General features: G+C 45.8%; 1 protein-coding gene and 1 long non-coding RNA gene across 4 annotated transcripts in view; one reads left to right on the forward strand and one right to left on the reverse strand.

Annotated features, from left to right (window-relative positions):
- The window catches only part of SLC35F3 (solute carrier family 35 member F3), a 193,817-nt gene that overhangs the window by 55,618 nt on the left and 120,298 nt on the right, over positions 1-17,901 (reverse strand). Inside the window, exon 1 of one of the 3 annotated variants that reach the window (XM_087774064.1) lies at positions 12,882-13,107. The exons of the other annotated variants lie outside the window; for them this stretch is intronic. Within the exon in view, the coding sequence (XP_087630190.1) occupies positions 12,882-12,957 (76 nt within the window). The 5' untranslated portion in view covers positions 12,958-13,107. Of the gene's footprint in view, positions 1-12,881; positions 13,108-17,901 lie in introns of those variants that run through there. 3 annotated transcript variants of the gene reach the window in all.
- LOC148053279 (uncharacterized) lies at positions 11,388-17,726 on the forward strand. The gene is made up of 3 exons (XR_015708084.1): positions 11,388-11,480; positions 16,396-16,559; positions 17,636-17,726. It is a non-coding gene; the product is annotated as an uncharacterized LOC148053279 (long non-coding RNA).

The following is a 17,901-nucleotide window of genomic DNA, read 5'->3' on the forward strand; positions in this document are numbered from 1 at the left end:
AGAATGGATGAGGCAGGACATTATTTTATTTCTGGACATCCTCCTCCAGACTTTTAATGGGTTTCTTCCATCCCTCCTTGCAGCAGACTGCTTTGTATGCTACTGTATCCCCCAAAAGAACAAATTAAGATGCTGAGATAGAGGAAAATGCCTATCTTGCTTTTACTAATTTTGGCTTTTCATTCTGCCTTTTGTTTATTCATTTTCCTGTTTCATAATTCCCAACTGGAACCACTCCTCCCTCCCTCCCTTCAAGCCCAACCTCTCTCCCATGGCATTCAGAAGCAAAGGAAGGAAATCACCTCCAATGCCACTGCCGATGCCATTACCCACGTGGATCCCCGACCCCAGAAAACAGCCATCCTTCTGTTTCCTCCATTATGGATGAGACTCCTCTCAGCTGACTTCAGATACCTGTGGTAGGGACATCTACACCTGAGCTCCTCACTCCACACTCCCGGCTGAGGCCACAGAGAAAAACAGGCACTGGAAGGCACTACACACCCCACGTAAGGTAGATGCCTTAGATGATGTGCCCTTTCTCACTGACTACAGATGCTTGCGCTGGGTTAGAGAAAATCCACCCCAGCAGAGGTAACACCTTTAAATAGTCTGTCCAGACCACTTCAAAAGCGCTTTAAGGCTTAAGACTCCTGTGCACAGCTAGCCAGTTAAAGGCTTATCATAGGACCACGCTGTACCTCACTGTATATGTTAAAAACGTGATACTGATAAAAACCAAGGGTGGCATTCATCTTCTTGGTTTGAGACATCTGCTGTGCAGACTTGTATATCTCAGACAGTCATTTACACTTTTTGCATAGTTAGTAGACAGAAAAAAGACATTTCCATAGCACGGTTTATCTCCTCCTAAAGCAGACGATTAAAACAAGCCACATGAATCACCCTCTGCAAGTGCGTGTTTCTCTCCCTCAGTTCTAAACAGTCTGGGGTGACAAGCTCAGAAGTAGGTGTCTCTAGTGTAGGTGTCTGAAGCTGGGTGAGATGAGTCCCACCGCTCCACCGCTGCTGTCGGGAACAGAGAGTAAAGCCACCGCAGACAGCACTGGTAGGCTCAGAGCTGGGCCCCGTCACACAAACACATTTAGCTGTCACCAGTGAAATGCTTTAGCTGTTGCCACGTAGTCAGCAAATGAGTGAAAGAAGTATTACAAAAGCGCTGGGTGCCCTTGCCAACCCTTCAGAGTGAGCAAGTGACCCGTGTCACAGACTAAGGTCCTGCCTATTAGGGACTGAAACACGTGCCTAATGATAATGCACAACTCTGCCAGCTTCTCCAGGCTATGAATGTGCTTCAGTGTAAGCACGTTCTTAAACAGCTCTTTAAATCAGGCTTCTGGAAAAAATTCTGACAAAAGGAAGAATCCTCACAGGTCTCTCTGACAATTACAAATGAGCCATTCTCAAGGCATTTCCATTTTGCCAGCCTCTCAAATGTTTTGTAGCTGCTTGGGCATTGCACAGAACATGTTTGTAAAGCTTGCAAAACTATTATATGCTTATCATAAACAGGGGAGAAGGAGCTGAGGCCAGTCCCGTAAGACAGAGCCTGACCCTCAGCGTGGTCAGAGCTCTAGAAACCCGTGATATGGAGGGGGATTGGAGCTGGACACTGCACAAGGTATGTTCTCACAACCTTGGATGCTGTGTGAGTTCCTCTTCACCCAATAATTACTACCCAGAGAGATCAATGGAAGACTGTTAGTTCCAACACAATTACCTGCAGTTACAAACATACCTAAGAACACACGCGATGATTTCTGATGGTGGTTTTCTGGACAAACAATACTATTTGCCTCAGTAGCAGACTCCCAAACTCCTCGAAGTGTTTTTATCCCATTCCTGTCTACCACACTAGCTATGCATTATTTAGCTGTTCAGGATTTTTGAGCTAAGCTGTTAAAAAATAGCTGAGGTATCATCTTGTGAAGAGAAGATGAAGCGCCAAATCCACAGTGATTTAGATCCCGAATCACCACTGTAGTTGTCTAAATCTGAAATTATATTTATTCAGATAAATATATATGAATATATTGCCTGTTGCCCAGGCATTTTCTTCACAGTTGGTCAGGTTAAAGAGGTCTCAGGGACTCATCTGTTGCCTGGTAGATCACCCAGTAGCTACTGCAGCTTTCTCCTGCCATTGTCCACGATGACCTCTCCTTTCGCAGGTCATCCTGATAGCTGGTTTTAAGGAACTGTTAATATTTCATTTTGGAAGCCAGTAATCTCCGTGCATCAACCTTTCCAAAGGCCTATGTCTCTGCTGCACAGAACAGTAATGAGAGCACACACAGCCTAACTTCTGCATAGAGGGATGTTCTCTCCTTCTCCAAATTAGCTTTAGCTTTGCCAAGGCTGCTTGCACCATCTGTATCCTTCTCCCAACCCCACTAGAGCTCCTCAGATGCCAAAGAATCTGTTCCTGGGCTCGCCTAAGCACCATGACTCCTAAGCAGGTTTGTGCCTCTCTTATACCCAGATCCTGTCAGGATTCAAAGACACATTTCAGAGTTTCCATCTCTCATTTTAAGAGTCAGCTCCAAGAAATATTTCCATTCTGTATTTGAAGTAGCCATTGGAACAAAGCCTAGAGCCTCGCTTTTTCTCCTCTGGGCAAATGACCTCCTCACTTCATGCCTTGCCAATAAATAAGGATGTTTTCTATTCTGAGCAGACCAGTTTTGCTGATATCTGGGTTCCCCTGGCCTTGGAAAGCCTGCAGGTTAGGGCACCCACTTGGACACACGGGATCCCTGCTCCTTCTAGCACAGGGGGTGGGAGGCTGCTCTACGCACTGAGCTACTGAACAGGAGCACATGCTCCACCTCCACTTTTTGAAGGAAAGTGTTCAGCCACTTAGCTGCCAACTCAACTCTGAAACAGAGTGGCAAGTGCTAGAGAGAGTGAGCAATACTGAGGAACGGGCATCTTAGCACTGCATAAAACACAGGACTCTGCTTGGCATTACCTACCGGGCAAGCTAGATGATTCATCCTGCAGCCTCACTGGTGTCCTTTGACGGGGGTCAATGGGCACACTGATAAAGGAGATGCACTTTCTCTTTCTAGGTTTTTAAGAGGCTTCTGCCAAAATCCCACTCCAAAGCACCTTACAGAAAACAAGCAGCCAGGGAAGGTGCTGGAATGGATAAAAGGCTCAGTGCAAGATAGGAAACCAGTGAGGAGTAAATACAGCAATGGGGGAAGCAGCTGAAGCTCTGCAGAGGTCTGCTGCGGGACCTGCACTCTTCACCATAACCACAGGTAATGTGAACAAGGGGGCGAGCAGTGAGGTGCCAAAGTTTCCTAATGACATGAAGTTAAGCAGATCAGCAGGGGTAAGGGCCAGCTGCAAGGGATGACGGGCTACATGACCGGGTCGTAAATCGGCAGATGGAGAAGTGTGCCGATAAAGAGGTGGAGGTGGGAGTAAACAATTCACATGCTGCACACTCAGCGATGGGCTCTGGCCATTGCCACCAGGGATCCTGAGCTCTTCACAGACTGCTCCACAAAAAGGGCAACTCAGTGTTCAGGAGCAGCCAAAAAGGCAAAATAACTGCCAAAAATTACTACGAACAAAGCAGAAAACAGAGAAAAAAAGTTGTTTCCTACATCTGGGGAAACTGCAGCTGTCAGCACACCCACACTGTCAGAGATGCATCTCAGGCTAGAAAATATACCTTCGCGATCAATTCCACCGAGTTGGAGACAGGACCAGACAGACCTTTGGTCGGGCCCCATATGGTGGCTGGGTGTGTGATTTTTGAGGAAATTGCTCTTGGGTTCCTACGGGGAAGCTGTGAGTCCCCGTGGGTGGCTGGTGGATGGGACTGCAACGCTTAGTGCTGCAACGACTTTGGGTTTGTCTGTGCACATTTCCCCAACTTTCCAACCACGGTCGGTACCGAAGGTCTAACAGACCAGTATTATATTTTTTAATGAATACCAATTAATGTATTGTAATGGAAAAATGACAAAACCCCATAAACCTTCATTAAATCAGTTTTTAAATGAGAATATTTGGTCAAAATGTCATTGCACATATGGATTTTTTAGACGCTTTTTGGGGAACTGTAATAGTTTAAAACACTTTCTTTAAGTACCTTGCTTTTACAGGAACAGATAAAAATAATTTTACTTAATTTGATCATGGAATGGCATGACTAAATTAAGAATAAATCAATACAGCAGATAGTTTTAAAATCCACAGTAGAGGTTATTTTAAAGAACAAAACCAGGGTATTAACCTATTAGGTCAGAAGGTCTGAATCTGCTTGACGCTACAGAATAAGGGATGTAGGTATCTGGAAATGGGGAAAACTGCATGAACACAGATTCAAAGCAAGACGAATGCAGCCTGAGTTCAGACGCTCTTTTGCTATTGAATTCATAATATAAATTAACTAATTATACAAAATAAAGTGTTACGATAATCTATGCAGGATATTCAAACTTATCTGATCATCTCACCTTAACTTCAATAGGGTAGGAAACAGGTCTATTGGCTCACAGGCAATCAAGATGATTCTTCTGCCCTCTTGTCTGTGGAAATCTGTCCCTTATCACTCATACCACCGGATCATCCTTATAGCTTAATTTGTACCAAATGGGCATGTTTCTTGTAACAGGTACTCCCAAATCCTAAAGTATTACTCACAGATATAGCATTTTCTATCACTAATGGTTATCATATATTAATTCCTGGTTTATCTTGTGCTAAACATTATACTTAAGCTTACTAAGAGTTAGAATTAAATAATCTGCACATATTTGTTGAAGATATACTAAATTCTCCTCCTTAGCATACATATTTCTTTCTTCCTCTGTCAAATACTCCAGCAAGGCCTGCTGCAAAATATATATTCTAATTCCTGTTACTGATACAGAGCGAGCTGAAAAATTATCAACTCCATACTGCAGCAATTTGGACTTTAATCCATTTAATTTATCTTCAGAGGCAACTGCTCAGAAATTCTATTAAAAGTGCTGCACTCAAATGGGCCTCATTAAAATACGATATTCCATATTGTGGGCTGGGGAGTTCCCCTAAATACTGTCCTTTTTATTATTAATCAGAATGCATGACTGGAGTCCAGAGTGAAAATGGAAGATACTGGGTGCTTAGTACAGTATCAGCATTGTGGTACTGAAAAGTAACAGCCATAACAGCACGTAAAGAATAAACCTGATTATGAGATACACATTCTTGATAGTATGGAAAAAGAGATTTTTTTTTCCTCATTATTCTGCATCCCTTTCTTGAATAAAAACTGGCCTGAAGCTTACAGTGAGCTACCTGGTGAGGCCACTGGGAGTTTCGCCATTGACTTTGAGGAGACCAGCATCTCTGTGGAAGCAGCACTTCCATTAGAACAAAAATAAGCTATGAGCAAAACTGTATTCTGGGCAAATTTTAATCAGAGTCTGTGCAAATTTCACCCTGAACAAAGGTTTGAGAGATGACTGTCTGTTCTGGTGAAAAAAACAAACTGGATTCTCTGCAGGTAACTACTGTATTAATTAGCCAGGCGTTTGAGTGCCATGCGTCTCTCTTGAGTAACAGTTTTATCTCCAAGGGAATTCAACTACTTATACTAATATAAATAGCACATTTATATCAGTACATATATACAGGTATTATATCAAGAGGTAAGTGCATTCATGCTAACTGTGGAGGCTATGCTGGCTGCATTTTATCAAAAACAAGACGATGTTCTTTCTCCCTTATGGAGCTTTCCAAAATTCAGAGCTGCTTGGCTTTCAAGTAAACACAGTTTTAGACAGAAGATTTTGCTATAGCCCATTGGTTTCTTGCATACTGAATTCTAACTCCAATTGATTGTTCTCTTAGAAGCTAAAGGGTTAACCTGCTATTGAACCTCAAACACAATGCTTTTTCAGGTCCTAAGTTCAGAACAAGATAGTTGGAGCATCTGTTCTCTGTCAATCAATAACCAGATATCAGAGTAGACTTGACATGGACTTGAGCGTCCTCACAGTGGTTGGAGTAACATACATATATCCAGAGAAGTCCCCACATGATTTGCTGCTCAAGGATCCACCAGAAGAAAGAAGAGGATGCCTCCTCATCTCTCACCAGCAAGCTCAGCAAAAGCTGGGTCTCCTTTGAGAACAAAGCTAGGTTTGGCTGGACTCATGTTGGCACCAAGGCACTCAGTATAACTCCGAGCAAAAACACATTACATGCAAAAATTCTAGTTTCTCTTTTCTCTCTGATACTTGCCTCTTCCTCTTTTCAGTGAGAAAGACTTTTGCAGCCTGCTATTCCTCACTTGATTCGATCAGCTACGGAAGACAGACTCATGCCTTTTTCAGCCATAAATACAGTACTATCCTTGCCGAGACTCACACTAGGGAATTTGAGGTGATTGTGGAACAGGCATTTCTAGATCATACTTCCTCACTTCTGTATTCTCCATGACTGAATTACGAGGCTTACAGGGCTCACACGTTTTTTTTTAATTTGAGGAGGTTTTTGGCCAGAAATAGTGATACTGAGCAAAATGTATACCTATTACTTCAAGAAGAGTCAACATATAACTTTTGTATAAGCAAAGGGTGCTAGATGCCATGGCTAAATTCATGCCTTGAGTAGGACTCACAAAATTTCCAGGCTAGGTATCCCTGCATTACGTCCAGGCAGAGTGGATCCAGGTTCCTGGAACTGGGCAGTTAACATCGGAGGTGGTACCTGGCTTCTCCAATACATGGTGCCAACACATTTGGTGGGCAGCTCTGCCTAAAAGCAAGCCATCACTGCACTGCTAAAAATGCCTTGTTTCCTGTCGCCTTTGATCTTATGCTGCAGTGGCTGTCAGCAAAACTCAGTGAAGATTACAAAGTAAATCTACTCTTTTATTGGCCAAATTCCTGCTTCCGCAGGATGCTATCCAGGTCTGCAGTCACATTTCACGGTTTATAATCAAAAAGATTAACTGGGCTGTGGACTAAAGGTTGGTGATGGTACTCCAGCCAAGTGGAGGGAGCTGCTTTGTATATAAGTGAATGTGCTGTGCTGAGTATAATGTGCTAGGAAAGCTACAACATAAATAATGTTATATATAAGACTTATCACTAGGAAATTGCTGGGGAACACCCAGCTCAACAACATGTTGAGCTATCATAGACTTTTATGTTGAATTACTAGTCTTTTCTGAACTCTGGCTTTTATATTGAACTGTTTCTATGCTACAAATCCTACTGTCTACAGTTGTCGGCCATTAGGGAAGAGGGACAAAATTTCTGGCAGCGAAGAGGGCAAACCACATCCTGGGGTGCATCAAACACAGCAAAACCAGCCGGTCAGGAGAGGTGATGGTCCCACAGTATTCAGCATTGGCGCGGCCTCACCTGGAGTAAGTCCTGTGTGCAGGTCTGGGCCCCACAAGTTAAGAGGGATGTGAAGGTCCTGGAATGCGTCCCGAGGAGGGCAACAAAGCTGGTGAAAGGGCTGGAAGGCCTGGCCTGTGAGGAGCGGCTGAGGACTCTGGGCTTGTCCAGTTTGGAGAGGAGGAGGCTGAGGGGCCACCTCATTGCTCTCTACGGCTTCCTGAGGAGGGGAGGTGGAGAGGGAGGTGCTGAGCTCTTCTCCCTGGTACCCAGTGATGGGATGCATGGGAACTGTTTAAAGCTGCACCAGGGGAGGTTTAGACTGGACATTAAGAAGCATTTTTTTTTACCGAGAGGGTGGTCAAACACTGGAACAGGCTTCCTAGAGAGGTGGTCGATGCCCCAAGCCTGTCAGTGTTTAAGAGGCATTTGGACAATGCCCTTAGTAACATGCTTTAACTTTTGGCCAGCCATGAATTGGCCAGGCAGTTGGACTAGGTGATCGTTGTAGGTCCCTTCCAACTGAAATAGTCTATGATGATCTATTCTTTTACAAGAATTACAGAATGAAAATAGGAGACAAAGAATGACACATTCTGGTGACTTAATATTTATTTTTTACTAGTTCTTGTTCCAGCTTCTCATGGGAGAAATCTATAATTAAATAGATGGATTAATAATCTGCTTATTTTTTGAGAGCAAATGCCTAAATTGATTCAAGATGACTAGAAAATGCACCTTGCTTCATTTAGGGATAAGTGGGTGAAATGTAATGGCCTGTGATCCACAGAAGGTCTGAGAAGATGATCCAATGGTTGCTGTTATTCTTAAATCCTGTCGCTGCAAATGAAACTATTGTTTGTCCACAGTGTGTACATATTGGCTCATTTCAGCCACTAAAGTAAGGAAGCTTGGATAAATCTTTAATAACTTATCTTTCTGCTTTGTGATGCATTAAAGCTCCTGCTCTGGCATTAGTTTAGTAACATCAGAACGGTCTCATTTTATTTTTGTATCATTTGGGGAGGGGACATACAGTGCAGAAGTAATGGGTCACCTCCAAACCTATAGCTTATGAGTTTGCACAGGCGAGATGGTATACGAAATAAGCAGTGGGACATGATCAGAGATGAGCTGGTGGGAATCCCCAGTGAGTAAGCTTAGCACAGCTAGGAGCGGCTCATTTTGAGGCTGTTTAAAGCCTACGAAAGCACGCTGCCATTTGGGAAGGGAGCCAGGTGTTATGCAACAAGAAACTCCTCACGCCTTTGGAACAAGATCTTGGATATCTGCTCAAATACGCTGTTGTGTTAACTGAAAATACTGCAAGGAATAGGAAAATTGGGCAAAAGTTGCCCTGGGGCAAAGCCAGAGTGTAATTACTGCCTATGTGCACTTAACAGTCAGTATCCACGTAAACATGGAAGAGGGTACCGCGTTTCCCTCAGGGGAGTAAGGCACGTTGACTTTACCCTGTAATAACAGAGCGCATGCTGGCAGGTACGATGGGGAAGCAGACACACAGCAGATTTACACCCCCATTCACTCTGCTGGCTGCATACAAACTTGTTACCATTGCCTTCACCCCTAGATCATTCACTCCATTCTAGCTCCAGTCAGGAGCGAGCGAAAGCTGCTACAACTATGGAGCAAGAACAAGGTGGGTTTGATGGTTTCTGCCTTGATCATGAATGTTCACATCTAAGACTGTCTTCTGTGCAGAGAGACAGGCTGATCAAAAGCGAACATTTCGCAAATTACTCCACGCAGAAGCCAGCATGCATTCCTCGCGAAGGCCACGTCAGTGGGGAAGCACACACAAACCCATGGCCCTGGCTGAGCCACTGTGCCACCGGCCTCTCCTGCTCTCCAGCTGCTCCTGTTTTCTAGAACGCACGAGCACTGCCTATTTCTATAATGTACAGTTCCCACATAAAAAAGACCAGTGGGCACAACTCTTGCTTCTACAAATGCTAACTCTTGGGTGAAATTTTCACAGGGTCTGTCGTAGTGCTCAGTCAAATTAGAAACAAGCACTGCCTGACTACCAAAACCTTTAGATGCCACCAGCAGAACACTGCTAATAGTTACACAGTATTTATCCAGAGATATATTTATGCAACATTTCAGCTTATTTCCCAAAAAGGAAGTTTTAGTAGGAACTTGAAGTCATTGACTTCAGTAAAAGAAGTCCTCTCACACCTCTATCACATCCATTCGTGGCAGTGCCATCCCGTGGCCAGAACACACGTGTGGGAAGTTTGTGGATCTATTCATATCTATCGTAAGTCTCTTCTCGCCTGCTCTGTGAAAAGATGTGCCGCTTGTTTTTAGACAAGTTGCTTCATTCTGCAGTTTCTTGGCTGCCCCATCTGCAAAACGAGGATAATAACAATCGCATATCTTAAGGCAGCAGACTGCCACTCATGAAAGTTTTTGCTGCGCTTGGGATCTTCAGTTTGTGCTTGCTAAAGAAGTGAGAAAGATTTATTATTAAAGTGATTACAGTGCTGATACGCTTGTGATGAATTCCCTGCAGGCACGCAATATATTAAAGGCCAAATTCGTTTCGCATTTGCACTTGTACACATTCCCTGCAAGTCCAGTGACGCAGACAAGGTTACTCCAGCTGAGCACATGGCAGAATCTGGTTCCACAGCAACTCAGTTTAGATATTTACGTGTAATCAATGAAAGCAGAGAGGTATCACTTGCATTATAAGCAACTTTGAATATCCCCGCTGTCGCTCTTCCCGACAGAACAGTGCAGAGGAAACACGCTATTTGGGGAGGTTGCAATACCATTTCTTTGGTGCTGGAAGCCTGGAAATAAGCAGCTCTAAGTAGGGGCTAATTAAATGGAGGATGGGTCTTCTCTGGCCAGGTGATTGTCCTGCAGCTCCTCGTGAAAGTTGATGTCACCTATCTCTGGAAGATCCCCAGATGCACAGCGGGGATGGAAATATTTCCCTTCCCACTGAAGGGAAGTCAGTCCTCAAAGCACACTGTGCTTTCAGGTGCAAATAGGGTGAAACCAGCCAATTGGCTGGTCTGAGAGGAACAGCCACTGTGCCATGGATGGAAACTGGTGAGAAAAACAACAGAGAGATGGGCAAACACAAAGCAGGCACTGAGCCTACATTTCTCAAAATGTGAAGTGTGTGCAATGGTACCAGGCACAGAAAACCCATGGCGTGGTTACTGCCTGCCTGAATGATGCGTGTAGATATAGTTGTCTTGAAAAGTGCTGGTACAGCAGGCTCAGTGCATACTGATGATTCAATCTCTGAAATAATTTGAAATGGCAGTCACACTACTGAAGGCGCACAAAGTCCTTATCTCCCTTTTAAAGCAAAGAAGCTACTGCACCAACAGGAAAATAGAGGGAACGCTGGAAGGCTTTACAGCAATGCATATCAATGAAAGGCTCCTCTTGGCTAACTATCCTAGAGCGAAACATATTCCTAGCGGTTCTGCCAAAGATCCTTTAAATACTTTGATGGTGGTTGATAGGGGAAAAAATAATCACAACTACGAAGCAGAGGAAAGTTTTTGCTGTCTTGCTCTTGCAGCATTGGCTACGCCTTTGCAAGGGACCTGGACTATCAGAGAACTCTAGGAAGGCAAATCTTTGCTAGAGGTACAGCAGCCAGACCGAGGGAAGCAAGCAGTCCACAGTACGCCCACCACCTCGCTTTATTTTTGCCTATAACTTGGCTTTTTCATATGGCTTTAAACACCAGCTGGCAAAATTCATCAATATTAGTCTGAAAGGAAACGCCAATTGATTTGGAAAGCAAAGCTCTCCAACAAAGCCAGCCTGTTTCATTAAAAGGAAGCAAACAGCAAAGGAAGCTCTTTACCTGCCTCTGTACAACCTCTGGGCCCTATCATACACCATCAAGGCAATTTAGATTTTGCCATTGATGGTAAAGGAAAAAAGAATCTGAAGTAAAGAAGGAAAAGTCCAACTAGGTCAACAAAGTCCCTGGTGGGTGGCGATAGGGTATCTGAGAGCTGGTACGCAGAACGGACATGGAAATGCTGGAAAGGATTTGATTTTATAGCACAAGAAAAGATTGCGTTGCTTCTGTTTCTATATAAGGTAGGTAATAAACTGTATTTGAACTAGTAGAAGAGGAATGAGATGACCCACATTTCAAAGCTGGAACCTGGTGGGTTATTATTATTTATGATTCATAAAGCATGTGCAGTGCACCAAATGAAAGGGAGACGTGCTCCCTGCCCAGAGAAGCCTCCAATGCAAACCTTGAGAGAAACGCTACTGTGCATGGGGCTAACTCCAAGGGCTTTTTAAAATTCTAATTATAACGTAATGAAGATCAGGCCTGGTCTTCTTTTGGTCAGAAAACTGAGATCCCTTTTCCTATCTCTACAGCAGGTGGTTTTTATGTTGGGGGAATGCAACAGCTGTATTCTCCATAAACTGAAATAACAACCTTCAGGTACTCCTGATTTTCCACTTTTACTTGCTGATTTTAGTTTCTTTCCCCCTCTTGGGCATTTCTGCATTTTCTCACTTTCTCCTCCACAGAGCTCTTGCTACCATTTTTTCTTTTCCTTTCTTTGTTCCTCAGGTTTTCAATATTACTTTTTTTCTTCTTCACGAGCTTCCTACAGTCTCACATTCATGTTTTACCTCTTACTGTTCAATCATTCCCTTTTTTGAGTTGTTCTTCCTCTTTGCCTCATCTTGCTCATCCCTTTCTGCCTCCCTCCCTCCATCTCACTTGCTCTGCCTCTCTAGGACATGGCCTACAGGTTTCTACCCAAGGTTGCAGCTCCTTGCCCCAGACCTCCCCACTGGCTATGCCAAGAGCATCAGACCTCTCTGGGAGACCCTCCTGAGCACATCGCTGCCCTTTTCAAGGTCCCTGAAAGTCTCCAAAGGTCCCCGTGGTCGCTGAAGGTCTGCCAACCCCCTGCTGCTGTCGGGCTCCTAATGTCCCTCCTGGCCACAGAGCCCCAACCCCACTGCTACCATGCAGCTGGATTGGCAACCAGAGGTGAGGACAGATGGCTGGGACGCAGGGCTGTGTCCCTCCCATCGGGGGTCAAATCTGTCCAGCACCCTCCCTCCCTCCTGCCGGGGGGTCTCGCCTGGCAAGTACTTGCCCGGGGGCTCACAGCTCACTCCCGGGCCCCGAGGGGAGCTCCAGGAGAAGAGCTCTGCCTCTGGAGCGCGGGGGAGGAAAGAGCCGGAGCAGGGCGGGGGTGGGCGCCGGCGATGCCCGGCGGCGGGGGGGGGGGGGCTGCGCGACCCGTGGGCGGGTGGCAGGGACCCCCGCCGCCCGCCCACGGGTCGCGCAGCCCCCCCCGCCGCCGGGCATCGCCCCGGCATCGCCCCCGGTCGCCCCGGAGCATCCCCTGTCACGGTACCCGGTCTCCCCGGAGCATCCCCCGTCGCGCTACCCGGTGGCCCCGGAGCATCCCCCGTGGCGGTACCGGTCTCCCAGGGATACTAGGTCCCAGCGTCGTCGTTTACCTTCCACTTTGGTGAGGGTGAGGACGGGGCTGTTGCAGGCGCTGAGGGGGGCCACCCTGGCCGAATGCTTCTTCATGGCGAGCCCGTCGCCGGCGGCAGCTCCCCGCCGCCCCGCGCCTACATCCTGGCGCCGCCGGAGCCCTCCTCGGCGGCGCTCCCCCGGTACGGCTCCCGGCCCGCCGCCCTCTGCCGCAGCACCGGGCGGCGGCGGCGGCGGCGGGGGCTGGGGCTCGCCCGCCCGCCCGCTGCCGCTCGGGGCTGCTGCAAACCCGACGTCACCGGCACGGCCCCCCCCGCCCGCCCCCAGGGCTCCCGGGGCCGCCCCCCGGGTCGAGGCGGGGGTGGCGCCCGGACGCAGCGGCGAGGGGCGCTGCGGAGCCCCCCCCCCCCCCGGGCGGCGGCCGCCCCGCGGTCCGGCCTCGGAGCGCCGGCCCGCGGCGTGAGCGCTCCGGGGCGGCGGGAGCCTTGCCGGGCACGGCGCCGGCGGGGCACGCAGGGAGCCCGGAGCGTAATGCGGCTGCGGACAGCGCTCCCGCTCCCCGCTGCGGGGCCGGGGCTTCCCGGAGCGGGCCCGGCTCCCGGCCCCGGCGGCTCCTGCTGGCGCTGGGCTACCGCACCGCACGAAAAGGGCTCCTGGCTCCTCATGGTCTGCTTCGCTCCCTCCTTACTGTCTAACGGGAAAGGATAATCCACACTCTCCAAACCAATTTTTTTGTATTTGCCCGTATTACATCCCCCCTCTATTCTCCTTCTGGGTCGATTTTCACCCGTGCCTTTAGTAACTTGGACCATCCTTTCCCCAGTCTTTCTGCTCCCGCTGTGTCCCTTCTAAGAGGGAGACCAAGATTAGACACAGCATTCAAGATCAGGATACACCACTGATTTATCAATAATATTCCAATACTTCCAGTAGCATACTTTACAGCTTTCTTAACACAGCTTACCAACTTCTTTTTGAGGCATGAAACAAAATACCTCCATACCTACACACAAGTTCGACTAAACGTGGTATTGCACAACTGGATGCTGCTCGTACGTAGCAACTTTTTATGGTGGGTTTTTCCCCCCCAAATAATTTTAAGACCCCCAGTCATGACACACCAACAATGTGTGGTAGATGTACCCTTCTGTCAATATGCAAAAGTCTAACTGGTATTAATTAACAAGACTTAACACCAGTGGATCCAGGAGAGAACAGATTCTAATGAATGACCGTGAAACATGCAAAAAAGATTATATGGCTATAAGCAAAGAATCATGTTTCACAAGGTGCTGAGCACGGTGAACTCAGCACCCTTTACTCCTAGTGATTTCTTCTGTGGATATGAAAATACTTGGCACATTCATCAGGTTCAGATACGAGATGCGTCAGCAAAGACGCAAATACTCAACGTTTCTTACGATTTGGTCAAATTAAAATGAGTGTACTTTGCAAACAAGACCAGGCAGCCATCAATACTCCACAAACATTCCGAAGTATTTGTTAACTATATAAATACTAGCTATTGAAAAGCAGCCCTGACAGGCTGTTTAGCAAACCGTGGGAAACCACCACCTTACTTGTGCCGTCTGGACAGCTCTTATATACTTAAGAGGCGAGCTTTCTTGGTGGGTCAGATCCAGACTGTTAGTTTGCACAGGTCTCATCTCATGATCTGCAGCCCGATGAAGCTCAGGGGCGGTTTGCATTTCCTATGCCTCTTCCGTGTCAGCCTTTGGGATGAGCTTTATAAAAAACAATCATTAGGCTCCTTTCAAAGTGATCCTTCTGGAGAGTATATCCATGTGCTCAGTGCTAAGACCACAAAAGCTCGGCTTGGTCAAATGAAAAAAAAAAAAAAAGCTTTCATGGTTATTTCCAGGCCTTCTTAGTAGAATTATCTGATCCATTCAGCTTCCTGTGATGTTACAGATGATAGCCATGTTGGGAACTGTGGGTCCATCTTGTTTCACTGCACTGTTTCATCTCGGAGTCCAATTAGTTTCTGATCTTTGAAGGACGTTACATAAAAAGAGGCAGATCGCACCTCGGATGGTCCTGTCCATGAAATATTTTGCAATGTTGCAGTGCCTTTTATCTGAGGATTTCAAAGCATGTTGTAAAATATTAATTCATTTTACACTGCCCCTGTGAAGAAAGTTCAGGCTCACTGGTGGGTAAAATACAGCCACAGACGGTAAGCGACTCCCTCAGATTCAGATGCCCAAGTAACATCAGTGAGGACCAGAACCTGGATAACCCTGGCTGGCTTCTGCTGTGAGCTTAGTTTCCAGGATCATCTGAGCCTCTTCTATGGAAGCAGGAAACTACTAAATCAGCATTTTACATCCAGATTTAACCTGCTTTTCCTAGAGGTAAATGGCTGTGCAAGGCTGGACAATCAGACTTCTCTACTGGCTATATCTTGTAATCAATGGGACATTCATAAGAATTATAAGGATATTTATTCAAAAGTCCTTGTTGCTGGGCACTTATACTTTTTCCTTTCTGCAAGGTTTATGCTCTCTTGTTTTTTAAAGGAAAGACACAGTAAGTACATTCTTTTACTTGGAGGATGGTGCTGCTCACCATTGAAAACATGACAATTTTTTTTTTTTTTGATGGCATGTTATTTTGACTCTGCATATATTTAATATTGCAGGATTTGTAGAGTTGCTAACATGTTTGAGGCTTGCAACGTTTTATTTAAGCCTAGTACTCCAAATGCCAAAGACTTACATGGCAGCAAGTATCTCCTGGGGCTGGCTGGAGCTCTGCTTGCCCAGGTGAGGGTGGTGTCCAAGGGCGCTGCTTAGCAGAGACTGGCGCACCTCTGCCAGCTGGTGCTGCCAGAGAGCTGGGAGGCACCTAAGCCTTCAGACCTCCTGTCCTCCTTCCTCCTCTGATGATGCCTTGCAGGACTGCAGTGCTCAAGACTCCAGTGTTCAATTTAGTCACCCCAGAGGAGCTTTCAAAGGCACCGAGGACAATTAGTATCCAACTAAGACTGGTTTCAAAGCGGGGATTGGACATCCCACCACTTGTGGGCTTTTGGAAATCTTTTGCCCAATGTGTGTGTGAAATATAGCTAATTGGGGCTTCATGCAGCCTGATACGGCTCTGCTCAGCCCTGATCCCAGAGCATTTTAACTCTGTCAGTCTCTGATTTCTCTTGCTGCCCTTACAGGCACACACACTTACACCAGAGATCCACACTAGGCCCCTGTCTTACACTGTGCATAAAAATATCAGCCACGTATCACAATAACAAAAAGCTGTGTTTGTTTAATGAAGACTAGGGTGCCTGAGGACTGTATTCCAAGGGCTCTAAAGTGAGAGCTGCATTTGGCAGCAGGCTTGTTACTGTCTGTAACTTGTATCACGCTGCAGCCTTCCCACCTCCTGAACCTTAACACATTTGCTGCTGGATTACACTTAATTTCATTTACAGTAAGCATCTTACAGTATAAGCAATGCAAAACTGATGCACTCGGCGTAAAGTTTCATGTCAAATTTACAGCTTTTTTCCTTTAGGACACCACTCCCGTATTCAAGAGGCCACGGAGAAGAAGCTGGCGGATGTCTGGGCTGCAGACAGCTTACAAATGTGGAGAGGAAACTCTCAAAGTTTGAAAACTGGAGAAAGCAGACTTTCATTTCCGATCAAGAACGAGGATGCTTCATGTGAAAAAGGCAAGGTCGGATTAAAAATCCAGGATGAGATAGTTAGAATTTGCCCAGTTTGAAGAATTTGTAGTTTGGTGGAATTGGTTTTGTCACAGTTGGTTACCCTTCTTCATTTTAGATTAAGAAATTATAGTCGTTGGGTTGGGTTTTTTACACATAAACTTATATATGAGTGTGCTAACACCCAGCATCATACTGCTTTTAAGGTCACGTATCATCACCACTTTTCTGAAAGATTTCTTGTTGACATAGAAAGGTAGATTCAGGACAAAACTAAATTCTCATAGTTATGTGTGCTACAACCTTTGGCTTTTATCCTATTAGCTAGTTTGGTTAACCAACATGAAACACACGCCCAGTTGGTAACATGCACAGTTGGTATTTTTCCAGTTCAGACATTTTCGTGTTTAGCGTACTCATTAATAGGACATTTATTAATTTAAGTGCTTGCCTTACCACTGAGGGCAATAATTGTTGCGCTTAGCAACCCTAAAGGAAATGGAGTGTGGACTTTTACTTGTGTAGCCAATTTCCTAATAGGCTCCATCTCATGCCAGAATGAACTCATCTGCCAGGAGTCAAGTATGTGCACGAAACGTACACTGCCCACAATCTGTCAGGAACAGATCATCCTTTCCTCTAGTTAATTTGACGTTATTTGGTGAATATTCTCCACAAATAATTATTAGTCTGTTTGTGAGGAGGTTATTCTACTTGAATGCTGTGTTAGTTTTGTTTGGCTACTGTCTAATAACTTTCTAATCTGTTTTTATTTCCCAACTAAAAAAACACAGATGTCAAAAGCACATTTCCAACGCAAATAATAGCTACTTTGGAAGTGATGTTTGCTGTCCTGCAATCATTCTGAAATCTGCATTTAGATGCGCTGCCTGGTGACCATCCACCACTATTCTGTTTGCATGCCTCCTACATTCACAACCTCCACTCAGAACAAATTCACATTTTTGTCAAATTTTCATACAGTCTTTCTCTGCAATATTAGCCTAGCTGTAAGGACGTCATCTTTTCAATCTTCCCTATTCGAAAACAGTTCAGTTACTTTCAGTATCATGTCTTGCATTCACAGAACAAGGCAGTGAAGGGAAGAGGAAGGATTAAAACCTGTCTGGCTAGAGGTGTTCACCAGACTGCACTGAACAGAGACTACTATAGAAATACTGCTATACCTGAATGCCTTCTCTTCAAGTTTGATCAGATATACAGTGCTACAGATAACAGTCGAACCTGAGGTGTCCTTAAAGGCTGTGGACTGTATATATGACCACATATCCAACAGCTCCTAGACATGGATGCAAAGTCCTGGTGAGAGTATCTTCCTCACGGTTTTTTACA

The sequence above is a fragment of the Nipponia nippon genome, unplaced genomic scaffold (genome assembly GCF_047370975.1).
Source record: "Nipponia nippon isolate SJK-2023a ecotype South Korea unplaced genomic scaffold, ASM4737097v1 scaffold_4, whole genome shotgun sequence".
Classification (NCBI taxonomy): domain Eukaryota; kingdom Metazoa; phylum Chordata; class Aves; order Pelecaniformes; family Threskiornithidae; genus Nipponia; species Nipponia nippon.